The sequence below is a fragment of the Perognathus longimembris genome, chromosome 3 (genome assembly GCF_023159225.1).
Source record: "Perognathus longimembris pacificus isolate PPM17 chromosome 3, ASM2315922v1, whole genome shotgun sequence".
Classification (NCBI taxonomy): domain Eukaryota; kingdom Metazoa; phylum Chordata; class Mammalia; order Rodentia; family Heteromyidae; genus Perognathus; species Perognathus longimembris.
The window spans coordinates 44,719,745-44,744,454 of NC_063163.1; the positions used below are offsets into that span (position 1 = coordinate 44,719,745).

The window sequence follows — 24,710 nt, forward strand, 5'->3', positions numbered from 1 at the left end:
AGGGGCAAACTTTCCTTACACAGATAAGGAAAAAATAGCTGCTTAATTTTCAATATCCCTTCCTGTAACAGGGTTTTATTGATCCTTTTTGTTTTTGGCTAGTACTGAAGTTAGAACTCAAGAGCCTTTTGTTTACTTACTTGTGCTTGGCTGGCACTCTACCACATGGGCCAAGCCTCCAGTCTGGCTTTTTGCTGATTATTTTAGAGATAGATGGAGTCTCTCTCACTTTTCTCTCCAGGCTGAACTTGTATCTTGATCCTCTAGATCTCCTTAGTAGTCCTTTAAGCAAAAAAAAAAAAAAAAAAAAAAAAATGTGGTCTGGGAATGTGGCTTAGCGGTAGAGTGCTTGCTTGCCTAGCATGCATGAAGCCCTGGGTTTGATTCCTGAGTACCACATAAACAGAAAAAGCCACAAGTGATGCTGTGGCTCAAGTGGTAGAGCACTAGCCTTGAGCACAGAGAGGCTCAGGGACAGTGGTTAGGGCCTGAGTTCAAGTCCCAGAATTGGCAAAAAACAAGAACAAATTGTTATTGTAAAGGTGATGTACAGAGGGATTATAGTTATATAAGTTGGGTAATGAGTACATTTCTTTTTAGATAATGCCACCCCTTCCCTTGCTCTCTCCCGTTTTTTCCCCCTCCCATCCTCACCCACAAATTATAGAGTTTATTTTCAACAGTTTCTAGTGAGTATACTGTTGCATTTGTTCACTTAGTCCTTTGATTTTTAAAAATCATTTTAAATTAAAAAACAAGACAGGTTATTTTTAAATTTACCAGATAATTAAAAAAACTGGCTTCTTGTAATCTTATTTCCAAGAAATTATAATTTGGTGTACATTACTTCATACTTCTTCCTATGCATGAGACTCTGGGTTTTCAAAAAAATAAGTCAGGGGCTGGGAATATGGCCTAGTGGCAAGAGTGCTTGCCTTGTATACATGAAGCCCTGGGTTCGATTCCCCAGCACCAAAAGCCAGAAGTGGCGCTGTGGCTCAAGTGGCAGAGTGCTAACCTTGAGCAAAAAAAAAAAAAAAAAAAAAAAAATCAATCAGGTTGTATTTACAGCCTGGAAATGGTATTATAGTCATATTTATGAATGAATTGCAGTTAGCAAAGTTCCTTAAGGGCAGGTTTTCTTATTTATTTGTAAAAATACAACACATCATTGACTTAATCATTGAGTGCTTCATTGAATTGATGCCTTTGCAACCAACAAGGTGATTTTCCCTTTGAATTTTTCTTTGGAGTGTGATTCATTTACACTGCTCATCAAATCTCACATTACTCTGCATTTTGCCCACCCATTCACTCAAGGATCTCATTATGTAGCCTAATTTAGCTTCTGACTTTCACTCTCTTGCTGGTATGACAGGCTCACATCAGATCTGACACTTGGTCCTAGTTATTTTAAGAGAGCCAACTGGAAGGAAATTGCCTATCTGATTCAGTAAATAGAACATTAGTTAACTGACTCTACTATGATGTTTCCACTAGTGAATAGCTCCCAACAGTATTTCCTTGCCAAGTTGCATAAATAATGCAGATTGATATAAGTAGAATTTGATATTCCATTTTTGAGTACCATACTTGGTTTTATCTATGCAGAAAAATCCCAGTTGGATTACAGATTCTTCATCTCATACTTAGTGTTTGCCTAGTAAGCCTAAGGCCCTGAATTCAATCTCCAGTACCAAAAAAATAAAATAAGGCAATGTTAGCAAAAATATCATGTAGTTGTCTGTTAGTGGTTTGGAAAGCAAATTACTATTTTTATACCATTTTAAAATTATTTCATAATAATTTGCCATCAAATTTGAAAACATGTTCTAATCTTATCTGATTAGCCAAAGGTAACTAAATCCCAAATTCTGCTTTTATAGTTTTTAATATGTAAATGACGAATCATATTTTTATCACATTTAAACACTGTATCAATTTTAATGCTGACATCACTTAGTAACACAGAAAATAAATAATTTATTTTGTATGCAAAGGCTACACTAGTGTGGATAATTGGACAATAGTCAAGAGTGTGGACAATGTCTCTCTGGCCAAGAATAGATGTAGGTGTTTGTGTTAAAACACAAGAGCACTTTATGTCGCATCTATGTTTATAGGTAGCTGCCACTAATAGGTTAGTTATGGGTATACACTGCTCTATGTTGTTAGCCTACTTTAATTTTTTCTTGGCTATGTGTTTGAAAATACTTTTTGGGGAGGTTGGACTGTATAGTTTCCATTTATGTCCTCCCTATTATTAACCATTTATATAAGTATACTACATTTATTATAATTGAGTAAATATTGATACATTATTAATCAAAGTCCATGATTTATCTAGGTTTCCTTTGTTTCTGCTTCATGTTCCTTTCCTGTTCCATGGTCTCATACAGGAAATAGGCCACATTGACTCACAATGTTCCATTACACTTGCACTGGAGTGTGGCAGTTCATCTGACCTTGAGGTTTCTTTTTTTGGTGGCACTGGGATATGAACTCAGGGTATTATGCTTGCTAGGTAAGTGCTCTACCATTGGGGTCACACATCAACCCTTTCACTTTATTTTTCAGATAGATCTCCACTCAGATTTCACAAGAGACAGCCTCAGACCATGATCCTGCTACCTGCACTTTACTTGTAGCTAAGATTACAAGCATGCATCATCAACACTGGCTTGTTTTTTGAGATTGGGTCTTATCCAGACTGTCTTCAAATGGAGATTTTCTTGATTTCCTCCCAAATAGCTGAGATTACAGATGTAGCCCCTTCCTTGACAGTACTGAAGGACACTACCAAGTGCTTTGTACAATGATCTTTTTAGAATTTGCTCATGGTTAGACTAAGGTAATGTAAGTTTTGGAAGGAAGAGTAGCTCAATGTTATCATCCCAAGAGGAATTTATTACCTACAGATTCAAACACATCTAAGACTTCAAACCATAGACATAATTTGTGTACTATTTTCAGCACTATGTCTCTTCATGATTAAACAGCAGAAAAGAATGTGATGATAATAAAGTTTGGTTTTGTAAAAACAAAACTTAGAGGTAGATAACATTATATAGACAGAGAACAATAGCTGTTTTAATTTACTTCCCTATGGAGGCATGTTTCTTATGAAAATTGCTGACAGTCTGATGTACATGCATAAATAACATATACCTAAACTCCACAGATCTTCAGAGGTAAAATGTGGGGTTTATGTCAATATACATGTTACATAAGCATATCTGTTTTCAAATCAATAGCATTTTTATCTATCAAAATAGTAACCAAGCATTATGCAGGATTCTCTAGCTTACAGGGCAAAAATAGTATATTAAATCTGTACAAAATATATAGCAGTTATTCTTCCTGAAGCACTCTGTCACAGTAGTTCTCAAACTAGGGTAGGTATCAAGTCTACCTGAATGCTTGTTCAAACACAGAGGCTTGGTGCTGTCCCCATCCTTTCTGATTCAGGGATCTGGCAGGGGCTTGACTGTCCATTATCTCAAAAGTTCTGAGGTGCCATCATCATCACTGCTGGCCGGAGGCACATCAGCAGACACTGCTCCCCTGCCACTTGGAAACTGCAGTGCCTACGATGAGTAAGGTACATGTACACTATCCTTATTGGCTAGGCATAGAACCTGATCAGTTCAGGATGAATGTCCCGTTTATCAGAGGGGAAGCCAGGGAGTCCAGGACTGAGGAGCTCCCTTGAGGAAATAAGGCAACAGAACTGCACACCAGACCTCTCAATTCTAGCATCTATGTTTTCTAGTCAATGTAAGGTACTATTTGCTGATAAAAGGAGTGAAAGCTATGCATGGTGGCAGGCACATCTGAAGGTACCTGAAGATGTGATCAGTTCAGTTGAGTGGGGTTTTAACCAAAGGATAATGGTGAGGACCAATATCAGGGTGATGAGGAGGACTCGCTTATCCTCAAACTTCTAAAATAGTCAAAGGCAAAATAAAGTTCCTCTGTAAACTAACAAGATGGGAAGAATATATAATATGTTATAAATATTCCTTAATTATTATTATTTTATTATTCCTATAGAAAATGCATATTAAATAGAAGTCCTTCAAAGAATAATTTCGTTTAAATTTAAAGTATCTTACTATTTTAAGTGTCTGCCAGAGTACACTATATCACCAATCAGTCACTACTTGCTCTTACAATGACTAAGACACTTATCTCCTTTCACAAATCAAATCAAAAGCAACCACACAGCACAAAGAAATAAGCAATTCAAATGTTAATAAAAGTGGTACATGAATATCGTAAAAAGGTCAAACTGAGATTGCTAATAAATTTTGTTGTTTTGTTATACTGTGTATAAAAATGGACAAGGAGACAAAAAGTATTGGGCTACAGATTTAAATAAGAGTTAGAGGTCTCAATTTCAAAGTGATATAAAAAACAACCCAACTCTACATCTCTATCAAAACAAACATTTTATATGTAAGAAAGATTCCCTTTAAATATTGATGTACATGTTACCATGTAATACTGTTAACCAAACTCGTAGTTACATTCAAATAGGAATTAAATTGCCCCAAATGCTGATTTTCATATCATAAAGCATAGTATTTCAAATGAAAACTTCTGAGTTGTACATTGAATACACTGGTTTCTTTGACAATATTAACAAGCATTTTTTAAAGAATATATTTTCATTTACAGGTAAGGTAAAGCTTTATTCAATGGAAAACACTTGGAACAGTAAGTTTCAAAAACAATACATTCAGAAGATCTGCTGTTCAAACAGTATTTTTTCGAAACCCGGTGGAGGAGTATGATAAAATTCACTGAACTGACAATCCAAAATTGCACTGTCATCAACTAGAGGGCAGAAAAAGAGAAAACAAGTTAGAAAAGCATCTGAATAAAAAAAACGGGAAGATGAACTGTTTTCAAGCTGTGGAGATAGCTTAGTATTAGATTACTTGCTCAGCATGTGTGAGGCCCTGGGCTCCAATGCCAGTACCAGAAAAAAAAAAGATAAAAAATAACACTGTTTTCCTAATACCATTAATAGGCAAAAAAAAACCCCAAAAAACCCCAAAACATCTTGTGCAGATCACAAATCTATCATGTGAAAATAGTCAAAATAGAAAGCTAAATCTCAAAAATACTGAAAGAATACATATCAACATTATTAATAATTATACCAAGATGGTTTGAATAGGGATAATTTGAATTTTTTATTACTTATCTGTTTTCTTAGTTTCATAAAATTAATATTATTTAGGAAAATGAGTAGTTTAGTGGGAAGTTGCAAAACTATTTCCAGGAGTCCTATGTACTGCTCACTCAGCTTGTCTCAGTGAAAAAAAAAGACAGGTCTTAATTTTTTTAAGCAATAAAGTATTTGCAAACAAACTGATACAATGCCTGGCATTTCCCCCAAGGAGGAGAGGCAAAGAACAAAAGTGTTGGTGGGGTGGGGGTGGGGGGGTGGGGCAGAGGAACGGAGAATGGCTATAAGTTGATGGTATGAAGCTGAGTGATGAATACATGAGGCTGCATTACAGTATGCTCTTCTGTACATGTCTGAAATTTTCTACAATAAAAATGAAAATAATAAAGAGAGACAAAGCCATCTCCTAAGTAAACTAATTCTTGTGTGTGTGTTTGTGTATGTCTCTATCTGTCAGTTCTAGGAATAGAACTCAGGAGCTGGGTGCTGTCCCTGAGCTTTTTTGCTCAAGGCCAGCAGTCTACCACTTGAATCATAGTTCCATTTCTGGCTTTTTGGGAGTAAAGAGGCTCAAGAAATTTCCAGTCTGAGCTGGCTTTCAACCTTGGTCCTCAGATCTCAACTTCCTAAGTAGCTAGGATTAAAGTCCAGGCAGTCTTAGGGACAAACCTCTGCATGTGACAGCACTCATGTACATATGGTGTCAAATGCAATCAGTATGAAACCATTCTAAATCATTATACACCTTAGAAGAGAGTAAATGCTTAGATAAGTTTAAAAAGCTAATAAAAATTCAAGCCACATACAACTTCCATTCCTGAATCCAAAGTATTCTTTATAGTCACATTTCTTGGTCATCTAATTCTTCCTTAATAACTGGCAGAAGCAGCTTTGAGAATTCAGTAATGTTTTCTAGAGCTTTATAGAACATAAGATTACATGAAATATGACTCTATGGAATATGGTATTTGCATATTTAAGTATAGGAATTATGTTTAGCAAACTTTTTCAGTATGCAGGGACTAAGTATTCTACTTAATCCTGCAAAGAAAACGTAGAATGAGTACATTCTAGATAAAAGTTATTAATAATGTATGATAGTTTTAAAATTTAGGCTGGTGAGCCAGTCACACTGGTGCTCACCTAGAATCCTAGTACCTGGGAGGCAAAGGTAGGCAGATTGTAAATTCAAGACTAACTTAGTCTATATATTAAGATACTGTCTCAAAAATATTTGGGCTGGAAATGTAGCTTGGTGGTAGAGTGCTTGTGTGAGGTCCTGGTTTTGATACCAGCACTACAAACCGACACCCTGAGGAGATGTGTGTGTGTGCGTGCACGCACGCGCGCACATATATGCCAAACAAAAGTTAACATATATCTGCTAATAGATGAGAAACATTTCAGCTTACCATACACAACTGGATACACTGTCCCTCGTATACCTGATGCTGGACAATGCATGTTTTTTCCATTTAAATACACATTTAGTTCTACATGGTCATATGTAATACCCTATGAAGGAAAAAAATTAAAAGGATAAAAACACAAATGTTCCATAAAAAACTGAATAGCCAGAAATTACTGATTGGAAATCATGGAAAAATAAAAATTAAGCATAGGGAACCAACACTTTTCAATACACGATTTAAAATCTGGAAGAATTCTATTTGAATAGTGACTATTTTATGTAGGGAAAAGTTCAGGTTAAATCCCCACAGTTCACATTAGAAGTCAAATAACAAAGATATAGCTTAAATCCTAGTAATATATTTAGGTATTCTTGACTTTTATACTTTGAACACTAAGAGACTTCAGTGCTGCACTGCATGGATACTTTTAAATGCATGAAGGAAAACACTACCCTCTACAGAACTGGATCTTTCTAGGGGAAGCAACGTCATTTTTACCAACAGAGCTTGCTACTTGCTTCTAAGTTGGCAAGGAATGTCTTTATGGAACTTATTCCAAGAAATTCTTCTCTCTCTTTCCTTCTTCCTTCCCCCTCTACCCCCACCTACCCTCTCTTTGGGGCTTGAATTCTTTTCCTTAGCCTTTTGTTTAAGGCTGGTGGTCTACCACTTCAGTTCCACCTCTACTTCTGGATTTTTGCTAATTAACTGGAGATGAGAATCTCAAGGCTTTATCTTTCCAGGCTTGCTTCAAATTGGGATCTCAGATCTCAGCCTCCTGAGTAGCCAAGATTAGAGGCAAATGCTTTCAATCATTATGCTATACCACCTCTCTTTTAAAACTTTTTACAACACAAATTGAGCATTCCTAATCTGAAATCTAAATGCTCCAAAAATCTGAGACTTTTTGACAATTTTCTAGCTGACCTCATATGATGGGTAATAGTAAAAACACAGGCATATGAAAATATTGTATAAATTACCTTCAGGCTACGTGGACAGGGTATAAATGAAGCTTAAATGAATTTCATATTTAACATGGTCTCATCCCCCAAATACACAAATACTCCGCCATTCCCCAACCCCCCTGAAATCAGAAATACTTCAGGTTCCAACCATTTTAGGTAAGGGACACTCTTTTGGATACTACTGGTGACCTAAAGAGATAGTTCCTTTGAAGAACTAAGGATAGACAATGGGGGCTAGGAATGCATGTCAATGGTAAATAGAACATGCACTTAGCATGTATGAGATCCTAGTTTGATTTTCAGTCCCATTAGAAAAACAGACACCAGTTATCTTTCAATTGAATACCAAGAAGCAAACCACTTCAAGAATTTCTGAATATGGATCAATTATACCAACTTGCAAGTTTTTAGGAGAAAAAAGATCTTGGATCACCTTCTTCTCTTCTCCAGGTAAGACAACAAGGCCCAGAAAAGGCAATGTGGTAATAACGCTTTACACATCTCAAATTTTCCAAAGGTGGGGTTAAACAGTTTATAGGTTGCCTTGCTTTCATTTTATCTACTTAAATGTAAGAAAGCTAACCTTGCCTGCCTGCAATTTTTTAAAACAATGTAGTTAGCTGTAATTTTTTGAAAAACAAAATTACAATTATATAATAAGGAAAGTATATTCCTCTCTCTCTATGAGACTGTAAGAAACCTAGCAGGTTACAATCCAGGCATCCTTCATCATGCAGTAGCAACATAAACATATTGCAGGCAAGAAAAGTTTCTAGGTCCCTAGCACAAGAGCAAACGCTCAAAGCCAAACAGAAATGAGGAAGGATGAAAGAACCCCTACAACCCTAGGTTGAATTTAGTTCAAATGTTTTTCTAACCTATTTTGTCCCTTTATATGATTTAGAGACTGGGTTTGATTCTGCCATAATGATACTGAAGAATGTTTTGTTTGTCTTGTCATCTAATCTCCTTTTTCTATGACACTATCAACAATTTGGGACAATTTGTTCACAAGTGTTTGAAGTAGAAAGGTGAGTTAATATGGTAGGGTAATATTTTAGTTTTCTTTTTCTTTTTTTGGTCAGTCATGGGGCTTGAACTCAGGGCCTGGGCATTGTCCTTGAGCTCTTTTGCTCAAAGCTAGCTAGCATTCTACCACTTTGAGCCATAGCGCCACTTCCAGTTTTCTGTGGTTACTTGGAGGCTAAGAGTCTTGTGAAGTTTTCAGCCTGGGTTGGCTTTGACCTGTGATCCTCAGATCTCAGTAGCCAAGATTATAGGCATGAGCCACCAGTGCCCAGCCTATTTTAGTTTTCTGAACTCATATATTTTGTCAAAATGGGCACAAAATCTCAAAATCTAATAATGTAGACAGACTAAAATTTTTAATCTATCATTTTGTGGCATCAGTCATCTCAATGAATGAGATGAGATATGAAGGTAAAGGTGATTAATACACAGAAGCTCAGTATGTCAACAAAGAAAGACATTTTTTTAACTGTCCTTTTTTATGCTTGAATTTCATCTTCTTGTGTAAATAGGTTGACAAACAACTTTACTGCAAGATCTTCTTTAAAAATATTACCATTTAGGGGCTGGGGATATAGCCTAGTGGCAAGAGTGCCTGCCTCGGATACACGAGGCCCTAGGTTCGATCCCCCAGCACCACATATACAGAAAACGGCCAGAAGCGGCGCTGTGGCTCAAGTGGCAGAATGCTAGCCTTGAGCGGGAAGAAGCCAGGGACAGTGCTCAGGCCCTGAGTCCAAGGCCCAGGACTGGCCAAAAAAAACAACAAACAAACAAACAAACAAACAAAAAATATTACCATTTAATAGGTTGGTCCATGTTATGGACATCTGGCAACAATATAAAGCCATTGATTAAAAAAAAGACGGGGAGAAGCAGATTTTTCAAAGTGGTTTATTTCTCCATTCAGGAGAAAAACATCAAATAATCAAAAGCTACTTGTTCTTCATTTTTTTTTTTTTGGCCAGTCCTGGGCCTTGGACTCAGGGCCTGAGCACTGTCCCTGGCTTCTTCCCGTTCAAGGCTAGCACTCTGCCACTTGAGCCACAGAGCCGCTTCTGGCCGTTTTCTGTATATGTGGTGCTGGGGAATCGAACCTAGGGCCTCGTGTATCCGAGGCAGGCACTCCTGCCACTAGGCTATATCCCCAGCCCCCTGTTCTTCATATTTTTAAGTGATAGAGAAAAGATCAAACCATAGTTTACAATCTTAAAATTTAGTAATTTTCCCAGTCTTCCTAAAATACTGTATCTTTATTTAATACCTTGGATTTGTTCACTGAGCCAGGTAAAGTTCTGTGCGCAAAGGTGCCTTGGATAAGCGAAACACCAGTACTGTGTTCACAATCACTAGCTAATAGCCTTGGTTCTTGTGGACAAGATTCTTGGGGAATATGGGAATAGAAAGTGTCTGGAAAAACAGGAAAGGGGCTTCAGATTATATTTTTCAACATGTGGTTGATAAAGAGACATAAAAGAGAGGGCTTACTTTTCTACAATCAACTCTTAAGGTTTTTCCCCGAGTTATTTGAAGACTTGGAAAAATAGAGGAAATTTAATTAGATTAAATGTGATTAAGACCAACACTTCTGATAAAATTCTCTAATAGATGTTCATAACAAATAAATGTGAAAATTTTCTGTAAGAATAGAAAAAATACAAAAGAATAGCATTTCCTAATATAAGGTCAGGAAACTTTAAAAAATTATGTCAAGATTTCTCAGATGTGATGTAATGTAGAAATTATTACTTGGGAGTGAATTTATATCACCATCCTCCTGTATGCAGATAAAAGCTCTCCTTGATGTCCTGGGCTGTCCCCAGTTCTATAGGGACAGGTCAGAGGTGAGGCAATGGTGCTCTCTGGAAACTGTACTATCTCATCTGATTCAATCCTGGGAGTTTTGGGAGACAAACTAGAAACTCCAAGGCAAAACCACGGGTACAGCGGACAGCAACAGTGCCAGGAGACTCACCACCACATCTCCCTCCTGAGGAAGGCTGTTTGCTGGCAGTCTGTTTTTCTCTTCATTGTTGTGGTACAGGGCTCCGTCGTTTCTTATCACCAGACTGTGTGCATCCCGGCCAAGGGGAATCTGATTCAGGTTAACCTTCTGAGTTGCAACACCAATACCCCAGATTCCTGAAAATACAATAGCTTAAATGTCCTCCAAATCTGTAGCCTATACATATAATGGAGTTATTTCTAAAGGGAATATAAACTTTTTTTTTTATAAATAAGAAGTACCATGTTATCACTAAACTGTTACTCTGTTCATCTTTTTAAAAAATATTTTAAAAGTACATTGCAAAGTACATGATGTTTTCCACAGATGTTTTCCCAGGAGCACAGCGGGCTCTGCAATTGTATTATTGAGGTTTAAATAATAACTTAGCTAAGATATCCTGGGCTGAGTACTTAAACTGTTCTAAAAGGGTACATAAAACACACACACTGTTAAAAAAAATTCTAGCTATTTTTTCATTATTTCTTTTTAGAAGATTGAAAGATACTTAGCAATTTGAAGGTTTTTATTTTTTTGAGGAAAAAAACTGACTAATTAAAAAAACTGTTCTTCGTATTTTCAAAGAGAAGATCACAGTATAATTTTTTAAAAAATCTTTAAATTCCCACATCTTTTTTTAATCTATCCTATTTTTTAAAAATTCAATACCATAGACTTGTCTTACTATTCAAAATGTTTCCTGTTTATTCAGATTTCTTTTGCCAGAGCCAGGATGTACAGAGGCACCTCGTACCTCTGTGGTAGAGCACTTGCCCAACACACACAGGCCTGGGTTTGACTCCCACTACCCCTGCCCCTACCCCCACCATGACCACCATGGCAGCAACACCACTAAATTTAAGTGCTCTGCAGTTCTTTCAAGCTTTATCTTTGAGAAGTCAGAGATTACTACCATTAGTTTTAAATTTTATAACAAGTGAGAAATAATGCATGCTATGGACAGAAAAGAAAATTAAGGATATAAAATTGTTTTCTTACCTAATCCTTAAAGTTAGTGGGTTTAAAGCCTTTTGGTCTAAGCTGAAACAAGCAGCTATTAATATTCTTCCTCTCTCTCTCCTTCCCTCCTTCTCCTCTCTGACCAGGCTTTGTACATACGAGGCTAACACTGATGCATATCCTCCAAGCAGCTCCTTCTAAGCTATTTGATTTTATCTCAAATTGCTTCCTTCTCAGTTTTTATTAAAATCAGGATCTACTTACGTAAGAAGATTTGAAGATCACCTTGCTACTAAACTGATTTTTCTGGACTGACTGAGACCATAGGAAAGTTGTATGTGTAGACTTCTCTGCTTGGCCTCCAAAATAACTTGCTCCTATACTTCATTCTCCCAAAGTACATAACTATGAGTGATTAGGAAGTGACAATAATAATTTTACAGTACAGTAACATCGTAGACAGAACTGTAATCTAAATTTTGTGGGAGAAAAAAGTGAATCCACTCATACATGACAGGAAGATCAAGGACTTATGAGTAAATTTCTGACTTTTTAAAAAATTACCCTGAGTCTTTTAGTTTTTTCATATATATTAAATTATTCTCTTTCTCTCTTCCTCTCTCCTTTCTTCCTTCTTCCCTCCCTCCCTACTTCTCTCCCATTTTCTTTCTCTTTTTCTGTCCCTGTCTCTCTCTGGTATAGATTAAACTCAAGGCCTCATACTTATTAGGCAGTTACTCTACCATTTGAGCTATGCCTCCAGCCCCAAATTACTCTTAATATTTAGAACAACTAAGAAGGTTGATGGCAAAGTACCATTCTAATACTAACCTGTGGACTGGATTTTGAATTCGAAGTAGCTTTTGTTTTGATGTAAAGGTGCACTAGCTAAACAACCTCCTGTTCCACATATTCTTCTTCCATTTTTTACAATGACAACATCTGTTCCTAAAAAAAAAGAAGCAGACACCAAATTAAGTTTTATATTTTCATTTTTAACATTTAGGGTTTCGTTTGCTCATTTCTAACTTTTAGTCCATAAAAATAAGGAGGTTAGGCTGGGAGTATGGCCTAGTGGCAAGAGTGCTTGCCTTGTATACATGAAGCCTTGGGTTTGGTTCCCCAGCATCATATATATAGAAAACAGCCAGAAGTGGCGCTGTGACTCAAGTGGCAGAGTGCTAGCCTTGAGCAAAAAGAAGCCAGGGACAGTGCTCAGGCCCTGAGTCTAAGCCCAGGACTGGCAAAAAAAAAAAAAAAAGGAGGTTATAAGGATATTATAAGTACTTTGCAGTACAGACATATTGATAAATATTTTAAGTGTTCAATTTACTGATTTTAGAGAATATTTTATATATTTGTAGCTATGAATCTTGTTTAACAAAGGTATTTCAAATAAACTGAACTGAATTAGCCTCACTATACTGAATATTTTAAACACATGTAAAAAGAGTAACTCCTTTAATTTTTAACCAATAAACAAATTTGATGACTGAATAAATATTTTAATTTAAATAGCCATAAATAGTTAAAAAAAAGTTTTAGTAAGCTGATACAATTCTGTTTTTTAGGTCCAAGACTGGAACTTGAACTTGGTACTTGCTCTTTTCACTCACTGGCTAGCACTCTACCAACTGAGAATGCTTCTAATCCCAACAATTATCACCTCTTTCCAGATGAGTACAAACAATGTCCTAAGAACCAGCTGCCTGTGTACATACATGCACTGTGCTAGTGCATTAGCCATTAATAAGGAGGATACACATCTTTCCTTGTGCAAGGAGCCGACACTGAAAATGCTTATTTTTGGGTCTTGGTTTAGGAAGAGTTAAAAAATATTTAACAGAAGCCGGGCACCAGTGGTTCATACTAGGTAGCTACTCAGGAGGCTGACATCTGAGAATTGTGGTTCATAGTCTCAAGGGGGAAATAACCCCCCAAAAGTCATAAGTAGAGTTGTGGCTCAAGTGGTTAGAGCACTATCACCCAGACTCTGAGTTCAAGACCCAGGACAAGCCCCGCCCCACACACAAAAAAAAAGTTTAACAGAATTACTGTCAACCACATGAACAATATGCAAATAATGGTTTTCTTGGGCTGGGAACAGCCTAGTGGCAAGAGTGCTTAACTCGCATCATGAAGCACTGGGTTCAATTCCCCAGCACCACATATATAGAAAACAGAAGAGGCGCTCTGGCTCAAGTGGCAGAGTGCTGGCCTTGAGCAAAGAGAAGCCAGGGACAGTGCTCAGGCCCTGAGCTCAAGGCCCAGGACTGGCAAAAAAAAAAAAAAAGAAAAAAAAAAAAGATTTTCTTTGTTTCTTTGCTTGCCCTCAAATTATAGTTTTCATACCTCAGCTTCCCATGAAATTGGAATTACAGATGTGTGCCACCAAACCCATCTATAAACAAGGTTTTAACATCACTAAATGGACTTTATACAGAAGACCATTTTGTAACTCAAACAGCATTTGTAGACAGCAAGAAAAAATGTTTCTTCACAGGTGACCACGATATTAATGCATTTCTGAATCTTAGGAAAAATAACATATCAGAATATGTATTTTTTAAACACAATTCTAATTTGTAAGAAATATCCTTTGTTTGGGGGGGGGGGAGAGACAGTACTGGGATTTGAATCATACTTCTACTTCCTGCTTTTTGCTGGTTAACCGAAGAAAAAAGAGCCACTGGCACCAAACAAAAAGTAACCTTTAATAACAGGCATATGACCCTCAGAGCCTGTGGCCAATATACCTCCTTCCTGGTAAAAAAGAGGTCTACAAGCTGAGCAGATATGCATATTGGAACTATGTGGGACTCCTCTAGAGGAGGACATATAAAATTAGAATAGAAAAAAAAAGGTTCAATTGATATTTAAACCAAAAATTATTTGTGACAAATACATAAGAGAAATGCAAAAGATATCAGATATGTCATAGTTCTAAAATGTCTTAAGAGATACTCTCTCATAAGGTAAACTTTAGAACTTATTTTATGATATTAAAATCATTAGCATCCATTTTTTCTAATTAAACATATTTAAACACAAATTCTGGGAAATAATTTACATCTGGCTACTTTGCATACCTGTAGTTCCAACTGGAGAGAATCTTCTGTAATGGCTAAAACCCTGTAGGGGTTGACATCTTGCAGATGCTCAGCAAATAACCAAGAACGAAATGAGTGACTAAGTTGTGCAAAGCACTTTGTGGTTTCTGGACCTTCTTTCCCTCTGGAGATCAAAAAGTTCCAAGGAAGCTGCCTCAATCTTGGGCTTTAAAGGTATAGCCTTTGACCTGGATTAAATTAGTCAGTAGATTCACATTTCTTGGCTACAGTGATTGGGTGAACAGTTATATGACCTAACAAACAACAATCTGAGAGTCTCAGGACTTTTCAGAGAGCCATAGGATAAAGGCACTCTCATTTTTATTGAATTTTGAATGAGGATGACTACAGCCCAGGAAACTTCCCTCAAGTGATCCCAGAGGCTACCCTTCAGGAACAAGCAGAAGATAGAGGAAATCAATGAACAGAAACTGTGTTCTTGGCAACACCGATTCTTCCCTAAAGCCAGTGCTGCTTTTGTATTTTTTCAGGTAAATGGACTAATACATTTCCTTCATTAGTTAAACAGTTCTGAGTTGTTTTTACTACTTAACACCAAAAGCCCTTTAGCAAAACACATTCCCAAGGATTATGCAAATAAATGTCATTTTCTTTTTTTAATGAGTCTATGTTCTGCCATACAAACAAAACCAACTTCTATAACAGGTAACTTATTATCTTGGATTTCATCCTAAGGTACTGAAATAATAGAAATATCAGAAGATTTTCACTATAATACAGTCTGCTCTGTGAGTTGTAATTACAGAAACAACTGGTGGGCATGTTATTATCCTCTTACTTCAATAGTATCTCCAAAGATTTCTGTTAGGGAGCAAGGTGTTTTATACAGAAAGGTGAATATATTCAAATAATATTCTGGGTGTTTGCAAATCATTATTGAGTCTCTTTAAGCTTGTTTCATTTGTCCTTATGAATTACAAAGATACTCTATGTGGATCTATGTGATTTGTATAATGTGTGTGTGCATACACACGTGTGTTTATGAAAGTGGGGTTTGACAATTGGGGTTAGGCAAGGCCAGTTTGCTCCTACTGCTAACCCATGCCTCCACCCTCATTTTTTTTTTTTCTAAGACTAGGGCTCAAACTTGGTATTGATGCTTTTACTTTCACTCACTGGCTTGCACTCCACCAACTGAGCCATGCTTCCAACCCCATAACTCCTTTTAAAGTTGTTATTGTTGGTTATTTTGAGATAGGGGCTTGCTTCCTGCCGGGCACATCCCTGGGCACCATTCAGGAAGGAAGGAAGGAAGAAAGAATTAGTTAAAAAAAATTCCCAGGCAGGAAGAAAATTAGGACCTGAAAGGCACTGGAGAAATGTGAGTACAATATTTACTTTTCCTTGAGAAGAGAGATCATGGAAAAAGAACAGTCTACCGAGCTGAGTTCAGGGATGCAGGAGTCTGATAGCAGAGATAGGAAGAAGAGCTAAGGCTGCTCAAATGCTCCATAAGTTATACAGAATTGTCATTTACTGTAGACCCAGCACGTTGTGCATTCCTACCACCATGTAGTCACTCGATAAATATCAGCTCACTGAATGAGGAACTTATGTATGTATGTATGTATGTATGTATGTATGTATGTATGTATGTATGTATGTATGTATTGTATATAGCCTTGCAAATCTTTCTGGCTTTTTTGCTCAAGGCTGATGCACTACCACTTAAGCTACACCTCCAGTTCTTGAAATAGAAATGTTTTCTGAGGAAAACTACAGAATCTGAGTATCCACTGTCTATAAGTGATCATGGATACAAAATGTATCCATCTTTAAATGTAAAAATATGTTCTTTATGCATTTACTTATGTGCATATCCTATTAAATACTACACTTGGGAAACCTTAAAACCAAAAGTATTGTAAATACTAAAGTACAAGGTATTAATAATCACCTCTAGTTTAGTATGAGCCACAGAAATTTATAATGGACATAGTGTTTCCAGAATTACAGGAAAAAAAATCTGGGCAGAAGAGAGTATTGTTATAAATGTCAAGAATTACCTGTGTTATTTCAGCTCACTGTGATTTAAAGAATGCAAAATGCATGAGGGAAAAAAATGCCAAGGGACACTTATAAAATAATTGGCAAAATACACTTATAAAATAATTGACAAAAGCCAGTACTTTGACTGAAATAATGCTATCGGGAAATCTCTCCTGCTAGGGGCATATTCCAGAAGCACCAAATTATAGGGGAAAAGTCTAAAAAGAGAAATAATAATCGTGGTAAGAGAAACTATAAAGGGGAGAGAAAGAATGTTGTTGGATGAGAAACTGGCCATTTGTCATTAGCTGAAAAACAATGGATGCAAGGCACCAAAGCTCTTGTTTCATTTTGCAACAGCCTGACCTACTGGGCAGAGGCCAGTCAGATGAAATGACAGTGACTAAGGAGTGCGGCAGTGGGAGGGGCTGGGTGGAAATGGAATGGTCTGACTGGAGGTACAACTTGGGGCTTCTGCAATCTACCTTGTTTTGACTTGGCGAGGTGGGAGGAAATTATTTCCAATAAAACATGCTTCCACCTCTGTACGATACGGCTGCGGAGAAACAACCTGACAGTCTAGAGGCAAGACCCCAAAGCCTTCAGAACACGCGTGGGTGCGGATCGGGGCGCTCCGGTGCCGGTGCAGGAGCGCACGGCTGGAGGTCGCCCTGCTCCCCTCACCGGGAACGTCGGGAAGAAGCAGCTCCCGGGACACCGGGAGATCCACACCCCCGCTCCCGAACCCGGCCCGGGTGGAGTCCGCCAGCGAGACCACCGGGTGTCTGGGAGGCGCCGCCTCGCGGCGCGGGATCCTCCGGATCCTTCGCCCGGCCCCTGGCCCGCCGAGCCGGGCCCCGGAGGGCCGTTGGATCTGGGTGAAGGGGGGTGGGGGTGGGGAAGGGAGGCCCTTACCCATGTGCTGCGTGTCCAGCTGCACGGCCGGCATCTCCTTCAGGGGGATGTGGCCGGTCCCGCCGTCCCGGCAGCACCGCAGGCAGCAGAAAACAGACGCGGCCATAGCTCCTGGACCACCGATCTTCGGCCGACCGTAGGTTGCAGCGACGACGCCCCCCACCGCTCCGCCCCGCCTCCCGCCCCCTCCCGAGCGCCCGCGCTGACAAGGAGGCTCCGAGGCCGGAACAGCGACGCCCAGGGCTGGGAGGCGCAACTCAGGCCCAGGAAAGGCGGGCCTGAGAGAAGCGGTGGACCAGCGGGCGTAGCGGCGCAGGGAGGTGGGCGGGACCAGCGGCGTGACGGCGCTGAGTAGGCGGGGTGGGCGGGCGGGAAACGGCGTGCGCCTGCGCAGCATTCTCTTAGGATGGCCTCGTGCCCGCCCCTTGCGCTGACAGGTGAGTGAGATGGTCGGTCGGTCCCTACTGTTGGGGTTCTCAGATGCTGGGTTGTGTTGTTTTGTTTTGCTTTCTTTTTGAGACTAGAAGTCTCACCTACTGGGCCAGGCTGGTGAACTCCTGATTTAAGCAATCCTTCCGCCTCAGCCTCCATGTGGGCGCGCGCCACCACGCCCAGCGGGATGCTGTTTTTAAAACTGCTTTCCTGTTCCGCCATGATTTCTTTTATTGGGCAGATTGACCGAAACAGATTGGTCGGGGGACAGGGGAGCTAAATCAAAACCACCCGAGAGGTGTCCCTCAGCCCACCTAGAGCTGAGCCGTTGTGGCCACCGAAAGGCTCCCGAGCTGGCTTCGGAGTTTCTTCACGTGCCACAAGGCGGCCCCGGGTCGAGGCCTGCGGGGACACTGCACGGTGAGATGCCGATTCCCAGGTCCTGGGTGCCGAGTCGCCCCGGGCGCGCTGGAGGCCACACTGGGAGAGGAGAGATGACCCCGAGCCGGGCGGGTGGGGCCGCTCTGGATGGTCGCTTCCAAGTAAGCCATCTGGAGTCCTTTCGGTGCCCAGGAGTGAAAGGAATCCAGGCGGCTGTGGGAAGGCCGGTGGGGCCGCCAAGGAAGCTCCTTTCCGCTTCTACGTACAAGACAGGTGTTTGTCACTTATCATCTCCCTCCCCCCTTAGGCCATTCTTACCTGGTAACTTTTACATGAACTGGTTTGAGCCTCTAGAATTAACTACTTACAACCTCCCTCTTCCTAGGTCAGAGTTACAGCCTAAAAGCTTCTTTCCTAGGATTCAAGTCGAGAAACTGGACATAAATCCCCACTGCTTAAAGCAGTTATTTCCCATGCATACTTTTTAACTAGTTACCTGAGTATCAATATCCCTTTATGGACTGTTTTGGTCCATAGAATGAGGAAAGATTTTAAGTGCCCACCCCCCTTTTCTGTCTATTCAGATGCTGTTATTCTAATACTAAGGAAAATCTGCAAATTTTTGTATTTTGAGATTTAATCACCATAGAATTAATGGCCAAGGTAATTATTTAAACAGATTGAGGATAAGTTATTGCTGGCCCCAAGTGCCTATGAAGTATTCTCTTGGTATTCATTTTATACTTGAAATTTTCTTTTACTGAAAACCTTAACCATATTTGGAAGTTTAGTGTTATGATTCTTTTCCAGGGGCAAAGGAATATTGCATAGAATGTTGGAGAATCTTTTTTTTGGTCTACCTACTAGAAGGTGAGCCCTGTTTCCATATATGTTATCTAACAGTTTTTTCAAGGTTAATAATGTCCCCCACTTTATAGATGAGGAAAATAGGCTGATAGGATCAAGTGACTAGTAATTAAGGAAATGTACAAGGTAGGGCTACAAACCCAGAAACATGCTGTCAGTTCAAACTGCTGGTTTGCACTTAATTTTTGTATGTTTCCTTAATCTCTTTGTGTAACAGCGCCATAACTCATGTAAGACAATAAAATAAAATTAGTTGTTATAAGGTAAAAAAAACCCAAAAACTTGTCTGTACTATTAAAAGTAGTACATAGTTCAGAGCTGATGGCTCATGTTACTCCTAGCTACTCAGGAGGCTGAGATCTGAAGCTGAGATCTAAGAATCAAGTTTCTGAGCCACCCTGAACAGACAAATCCTGGAGACACTAACTTACTAATAACTAGGAAAAAGTTGGAATTGAGGGTGTGGTAAATGGTAAAGCACCACCCATGAATGAAAAAGCCAGGGAAGAGCACAAGGGCCTGAGTTCAAGCCTGAATACCAAAAAAGCCAGCTGTAAAAAGTTAGTTGTAAACTGGCCATGACTCTAGAGAGATGGAAATAGTGTAATCTCTTCCCTGACTGGAAAAGTAATTTTCTGGGACACTGCCCCATTAGCTTCTACTGTGGAAACTCAAGACTACTCAGCAGAATGAAGCGAGCAAAACTGGTTTGCTCCTGGAATAGACTTCTCTGTCTTGGCAGGTGAATGTCGCCCCTGAGCTCATAGACTTCCTTTCTAATATCTAGAATCCTGTTAACCTTGCATTATTATTTTCAAAGAAGTGATCCATTCTTTTTGAAAAGCATAGTTTTCAAGATATTTTGATAGTGTTCCACAGCTATCGCTTTGAATAACAATCACAGATAAAGCCTAAAGAATGTTTCGCAATAGTTAGTCAGAAAGTCATTTATCTCAGTCAAAAGCAATAACCAAGAATGACTACTAGAGGGAGGGGCCTGTATGTTCCAGTGACCTATGCCAGAAACTGAAGAACTAATAAGACAGTAATGTAAAGCATGTGTTTCAGAGTTGTGTTTCTTTAATGGTTTGTATGGCAGTCATACGTCTCCTGTTAGTGAATTTCACACTTTGTTCTGGATTGCACAAAATGGTTTCTTTCTTAAAAAGTCATTAATCAGTTTTGAAGCCAAAAGAGTGATTGGAGTGATTATTTTGAAATCCTTATGCTTCTAAAAGCTAACATGTTTCCGGGGCCTTGACTATTCATTTTTATAATTTGGAGCAATAGCAACTGACATGTGTTTACTATTGTCAGGCATTGATCTAAATGTTTTCTTCTTTTTTTCAATATTGAGTTTTGAATTCAAGATACTTCTACTACTTGAGTCACACACTTCGAACCCTTTTTGCTTTCATTATTTTTCCTTTTTTTTTTTTTTTTTTTTGGTCAGAGTGTGCTTGGACTGTGATCTTCCTATTTATGCTTCCCAAGTAGCTGCACCTGACACTATGTGTTTTTTAATAAACTAATTAAATCCTTGTTAGCAGCCCTATGTAGGAAAAACTCCTTCACTTTATAGATGAGGAAACTGAAGAAATAATTAAGATGCCCAATGTAATATTCAATGAGAGATATGGCTGCATTCAAATCCAGGCATTCTAGTCTTTGAATCTATATACTTAACCATTGTGAAAACTGCCTTCCTTAGGCTGCTACAATTATGAATACATTTCTAATTTTGTATTTGTTTTCTTTTGTTCACACACTGACATTAAAATTTACCTGGAGTTAATTATACTCATTGAACTTGAGATTACTGAATTATAAAATATATTTTTTACATTCAGCAAGCCACCATAAGAGAACTCACAAGAACTTGGTACTGTAATAGACTGCCATTAATGGGCTTGGACTCTGCTCTGTTATCAGCACCTTTGAACATTTTGCATCAGTCCTTTGCAGGGAGTCTAACTCTGTCAAGGAAAGGCTATCTGACATTTCATTGCTCAGCCAAGTAAACCAGGTCGGAGACTTGGAAAGTACCAGAGATGTGATGTTAGGAAGAAAAGAGGAGAATGAGTGAAGTAAAGAAATTTGAAAAAGGTACTGAAGAAGAACAAAAGAGGAGAATGCAAAACTTTTTTTTTTTTTTTTTTTTTTTGGACTGGGGATTGAACTCAAGGCCTTGTGATTTGCTTGAGCCACATTCCTGGCCTTTTTTGTTTTCATTATGTTTTTGGATAAAGTCTTGCATTTTTTTCCCAGGGTTGGTTTTAGACTGAAATCCTCCCACTTTTGCCTCCTGAGTAGTTTGAATTACAGACGTATGCCACCACACCTGACCCTAAAACACTTTTTTTAATATTGAAGAAAAAAGAAGCCGGGCACTGGTGGCTCATGCCTATAATCCTAGCTACTAAGAAAACTGAAATTTGATGATCACGATTCAAAGCCAGCTGGGGCAGAAGAGTCCCTGAGACTCCTTTCTCCAGTTGACTATCAGAAAACCAGAAATGGGGCTGTGATTCAAAGTGGTAGAGTACTAGACTTGAGCAAAAAGAGCTCAGGGTCAGCACCTAGGCCCTGAGTTTAAGCCCCAGGAACAGCAAAAAACAAAAACAAAAGGGAATTTTAAAAAATTTTAAAAATTACCCCGGACTTTCAACTTTTTATTCTTTTTTTTTTTTGCCAGTCCTGGGACTTGAACTCAGGGCCTGAGCACTGTCCCTGGCTTCTTTTTTGTTCAAGGCTAGTACTCTACCACTTGAGCCACAGTGCCACGGCACCACTTCTGGGCATTTTCTATATATGTGGTGCTGAGGAATCGAACCCAGAGCTTCATGTATACAAGGCAAGCACTCTTGCCACTAGCCCATTTCCCCAGCCCTCAACTTTTCATTCTTTTCAATGGAAGATGCCATAAACTGAGGGGAGTTTTTTTTTTTTTGGCCAGTCCTGGGGCTTGGACTCAGGGCCTGAGCACTGTCCCTGGCTTCTTTTTGCTCAAGGCTAGCACTCTGCCACTTGAGCCACAGCGCCACTTCTGGCCGTTTTCTAGATATGTGGTGCTGGAGAATCGAACCCAGGGCTTCATGTATATGAGGTGAGCTCTCTTGCCACTAGGCCATATTCCCAGCCCCTGAGGGGAGTTTTGTGATACCCAATATTAGGTTTTCCTCCTCAAAACCACAATTAGCTACTCTACTGTAAATACAATTTACATTCTCACCAATTTAGCTTCTAAGTTGTTTGTTTTTACCAGTCCTAGGGCTTGAACTCAAGGCCTGAGCACTGTCCCTGAGCTTTCTTTATGCAAGGCTAGCATTCTACCACTTGAACCACAGCACTACTTCTGGCCTTTTATGTTTATACATTACCGAGGAATCGAACCCAGGGCTTCATGCATGCTAGGCAAGCACTCTACCACTAAGCCACATTCCCAGCCCACTTCTAAGTTTTATTGTGGTAATAATTAGGCAAATGGGAGTGTTGAGGGTACAAAAGGAAAGCAGAGCAAAAGTTAATGCAAAAGTAAATTTTGGATTCTCAGAAGAAATAAAGGGAAATGCGGATACATAAAGTTAGTTCTTGAATCTCTATTTGTCTGTTAATAAAGAGAACACTTAAAACTGTGACTTGCCTGCAGTTCTCATGAGAAGTGTTTTGTAAAAAGTTTTCATAGCAGAAGATAAGATTATATAGCCTGGTATTTTGGGTGGAAGGTTGTCAAAAGACTTAGCTGTGCCAAATAGTTCAAATAAAAATTTCCCAAGGCATCTCAAACATTCAAGTGATTATGTATGTTTTTTTACTACAGTAGGATCAGGGAGTAAGAAGTCACCAAGTCTGGATTATAAAATCAGAGAGCATTTGTACATGCTATAAATTTCAGTACTTGGGAGGCTGATGCAGGAAGATCAAATTCATAGAGACCCTGCTTCAAAAGAAAATCTTAGGAGAGGCATGCTGGCATATGCCTGTAGAATCCCTGCTATTCATGAGGTAGAGATGAGTATCACAGTTAAGGCTGGCCTGAGGCAGGGCTGGTGAGGCAGGGGGAGGGAATCACTTGAGAGCTTGTCTTGAAAACGAGTTGGATGTGGTGGCATCCTATAATCGTAGGTATTTTGGGAGGTCTGAGGCCAGCCCAAGACAAGAGCACAAGACCCCATCATACTCTTTAACCAAAGGACAAAAACTCAGTGCTGGAGAACTTTTGAGGCCTGGGGTTCAAGCCCTGATACTCCAAACAAACAAAAATAATTTTTTGACATTTACAGAATGGACTAGACAAAGAGGTCAAGGGGTGTATCTATAAATATATAAACATATATGTATGTATATACACACATATTTCATTGAAATTGTGGAAAAATTTAAAAATGTTTCTAGCAAATAGGAAGGGCACATGGATTATTAGGTAAATCACATCCAACATTATTAATTTAAGATAGATACTGTATACAATGTCACTGAATCTATAATTTTATTTTGGGGATTGTGAAAAATAGTTTTTCAAAAGATTTTTTTCTGTAAGTACAATCCTTTCACATATGTTTTCTCAATAATGTTTATGCAGATGGATATTCTAAATTGAGGGGGTTAGAAACTTGATTTTTGTGTTCTGTTATGGGGAACTGCATTTGACCGCTACACTTTGCAGACCTTACAGCCTGAGTTACAGGGAATGTGTGATACCTAACTTTATTGGTGAGACTTTGTAATAAACTCTGTACTGGGGCTGGGGTGGAGTGTAGCTCATTGTTGTCATAGACAAGGCCCCAGGGCTTGATCCTCTGCACTCTAAAAACAAACAGCTTTATAGCACTTGAAAACTGCTTAAAAACAACAACATGAAATAACTTTGAAATACCAACAGTGAGAATAAGCCAGGGATATATTATGGCCAAGAGGCCTTTAGTGCAGGCAGATGGGCCGGCAAAGAATTGTGCATGAGTTCACTGAGCAGTACTGGCTTGTAGTAGGTATTTAGCCACTTGAAATTGAAAGGAAATTATCCCAAAAGACCATGTGGACAAAGTCATGTGTAGCAAAAGAGTTTATTGCCAGCTGAGCTGACAAGGCCAAGTTCCCATAAAGGAGTAACCGAAAATGGCCCCGGATTGTTTCCCAGGGGACCTTTATACTCTCATGGGGCTAGGGTGGGAGGTGCTCCACCTGCCCCTCAAGTACCATCATCAAGGGAAGAGTCACATTGCCAAGGGCAGATCTTGTATCTGGGCTGGGGGGCATTCTACAGACAGAAATGCAAACTGGAATTCACATAAAACATGTATATGAAGATATATTCATAATTCCTCCCAAATAAGCAATCTGGTATTTACTAATGGGTAAAACCAACTGTGATAATCCACACAAACACTAGTTGAATAAAACACAAAGGATTAGTTCATTTAAAAT

General features: G+C 39.1%; 2 protein-coding genes across 6 annotated transcripts in view; one reads left to right on the forward strand and one right to left on the reverse strand.

Moving 5' to 3' along the window:
* Positions 1-2,886: 2,886 nt before the first annotated feature.
* On the reverse strand, positions 2,887-17,777 carry Spryd7 (SPRY domain containing 7). The gene is made up of 5 exons (XM_048341417.1): positions 17,607-17,777; positions 12,403-12,519; positions 10,582-10,748; positions 6,610-6,712; positions 2,887-4,839 (listed from the first exon to the last, which is right to left on the reverse strand). The coding sequence occupies exons 1-5, from the start codon at positions 17,710-17,712 to the stop codon at positions 4,742-4,744; spliced, it is 591 nt and encodes a 196-aa protein (XP_048197374.1). The 5' UTR covers positions 17,713-17,777; the 3' UTR covers positions 2,887-4,741.
* A 217-nt stretch (positions 17,778-17,994) lies between these two features.
* Trim13 (tripartite motif containing 13) overlaps positions 17,995-24,710 on the forward strand; it is a 37,494-nt gene continuing 30,778 nt past the window's right edge. Inside the window, exons 1-2 of one of the 5 annotated variants that reach the window (XM_048341420.1) lie at positions 17,995-18,043; positions 19,230-19,289. The gene's annotated coding sequence lies outside the window, so the exon portion shown is untranslated. Of the gene's footprint in view, positions 18,044-18,064; positions 18,459-18,806; positions 19,290-24,710 lie in introns of those variants that run through there. The other 4 variants (XM_048341419.1, XM_048341423.1, XM_048341422.1 and 1 more) reach the window with 4 other exon arrangements.

What these genes read in the sequence shown, in the direction of transcription:
- Spryd7 (XM_048341417.1), bottom strand. Translation starts at nt 17,712, where the DNA reads ATGGCCGCGTCTGTTTTCTGCTGCCTGCGGTGCTGCCGGGACGGCGGG. An exon ending in GCTGGACACGCAGCACATGG is followed by an intron (nt 12,520 to 17,606) that starts GTAAGGGCCTCC and finishes CTTTTTTTTTAG; the next exon opens with GAACAGATGTTGTCATTGTA. An exon ending in ATTCAAAATCCAGTCCACAG is followed by an intron (nt 10,749 to 12,402) that starts GTTAGTATTAGA and finishes TTGTATTTTCAG; the next exon opens with GAATCTGGGGTATTGGTGTT.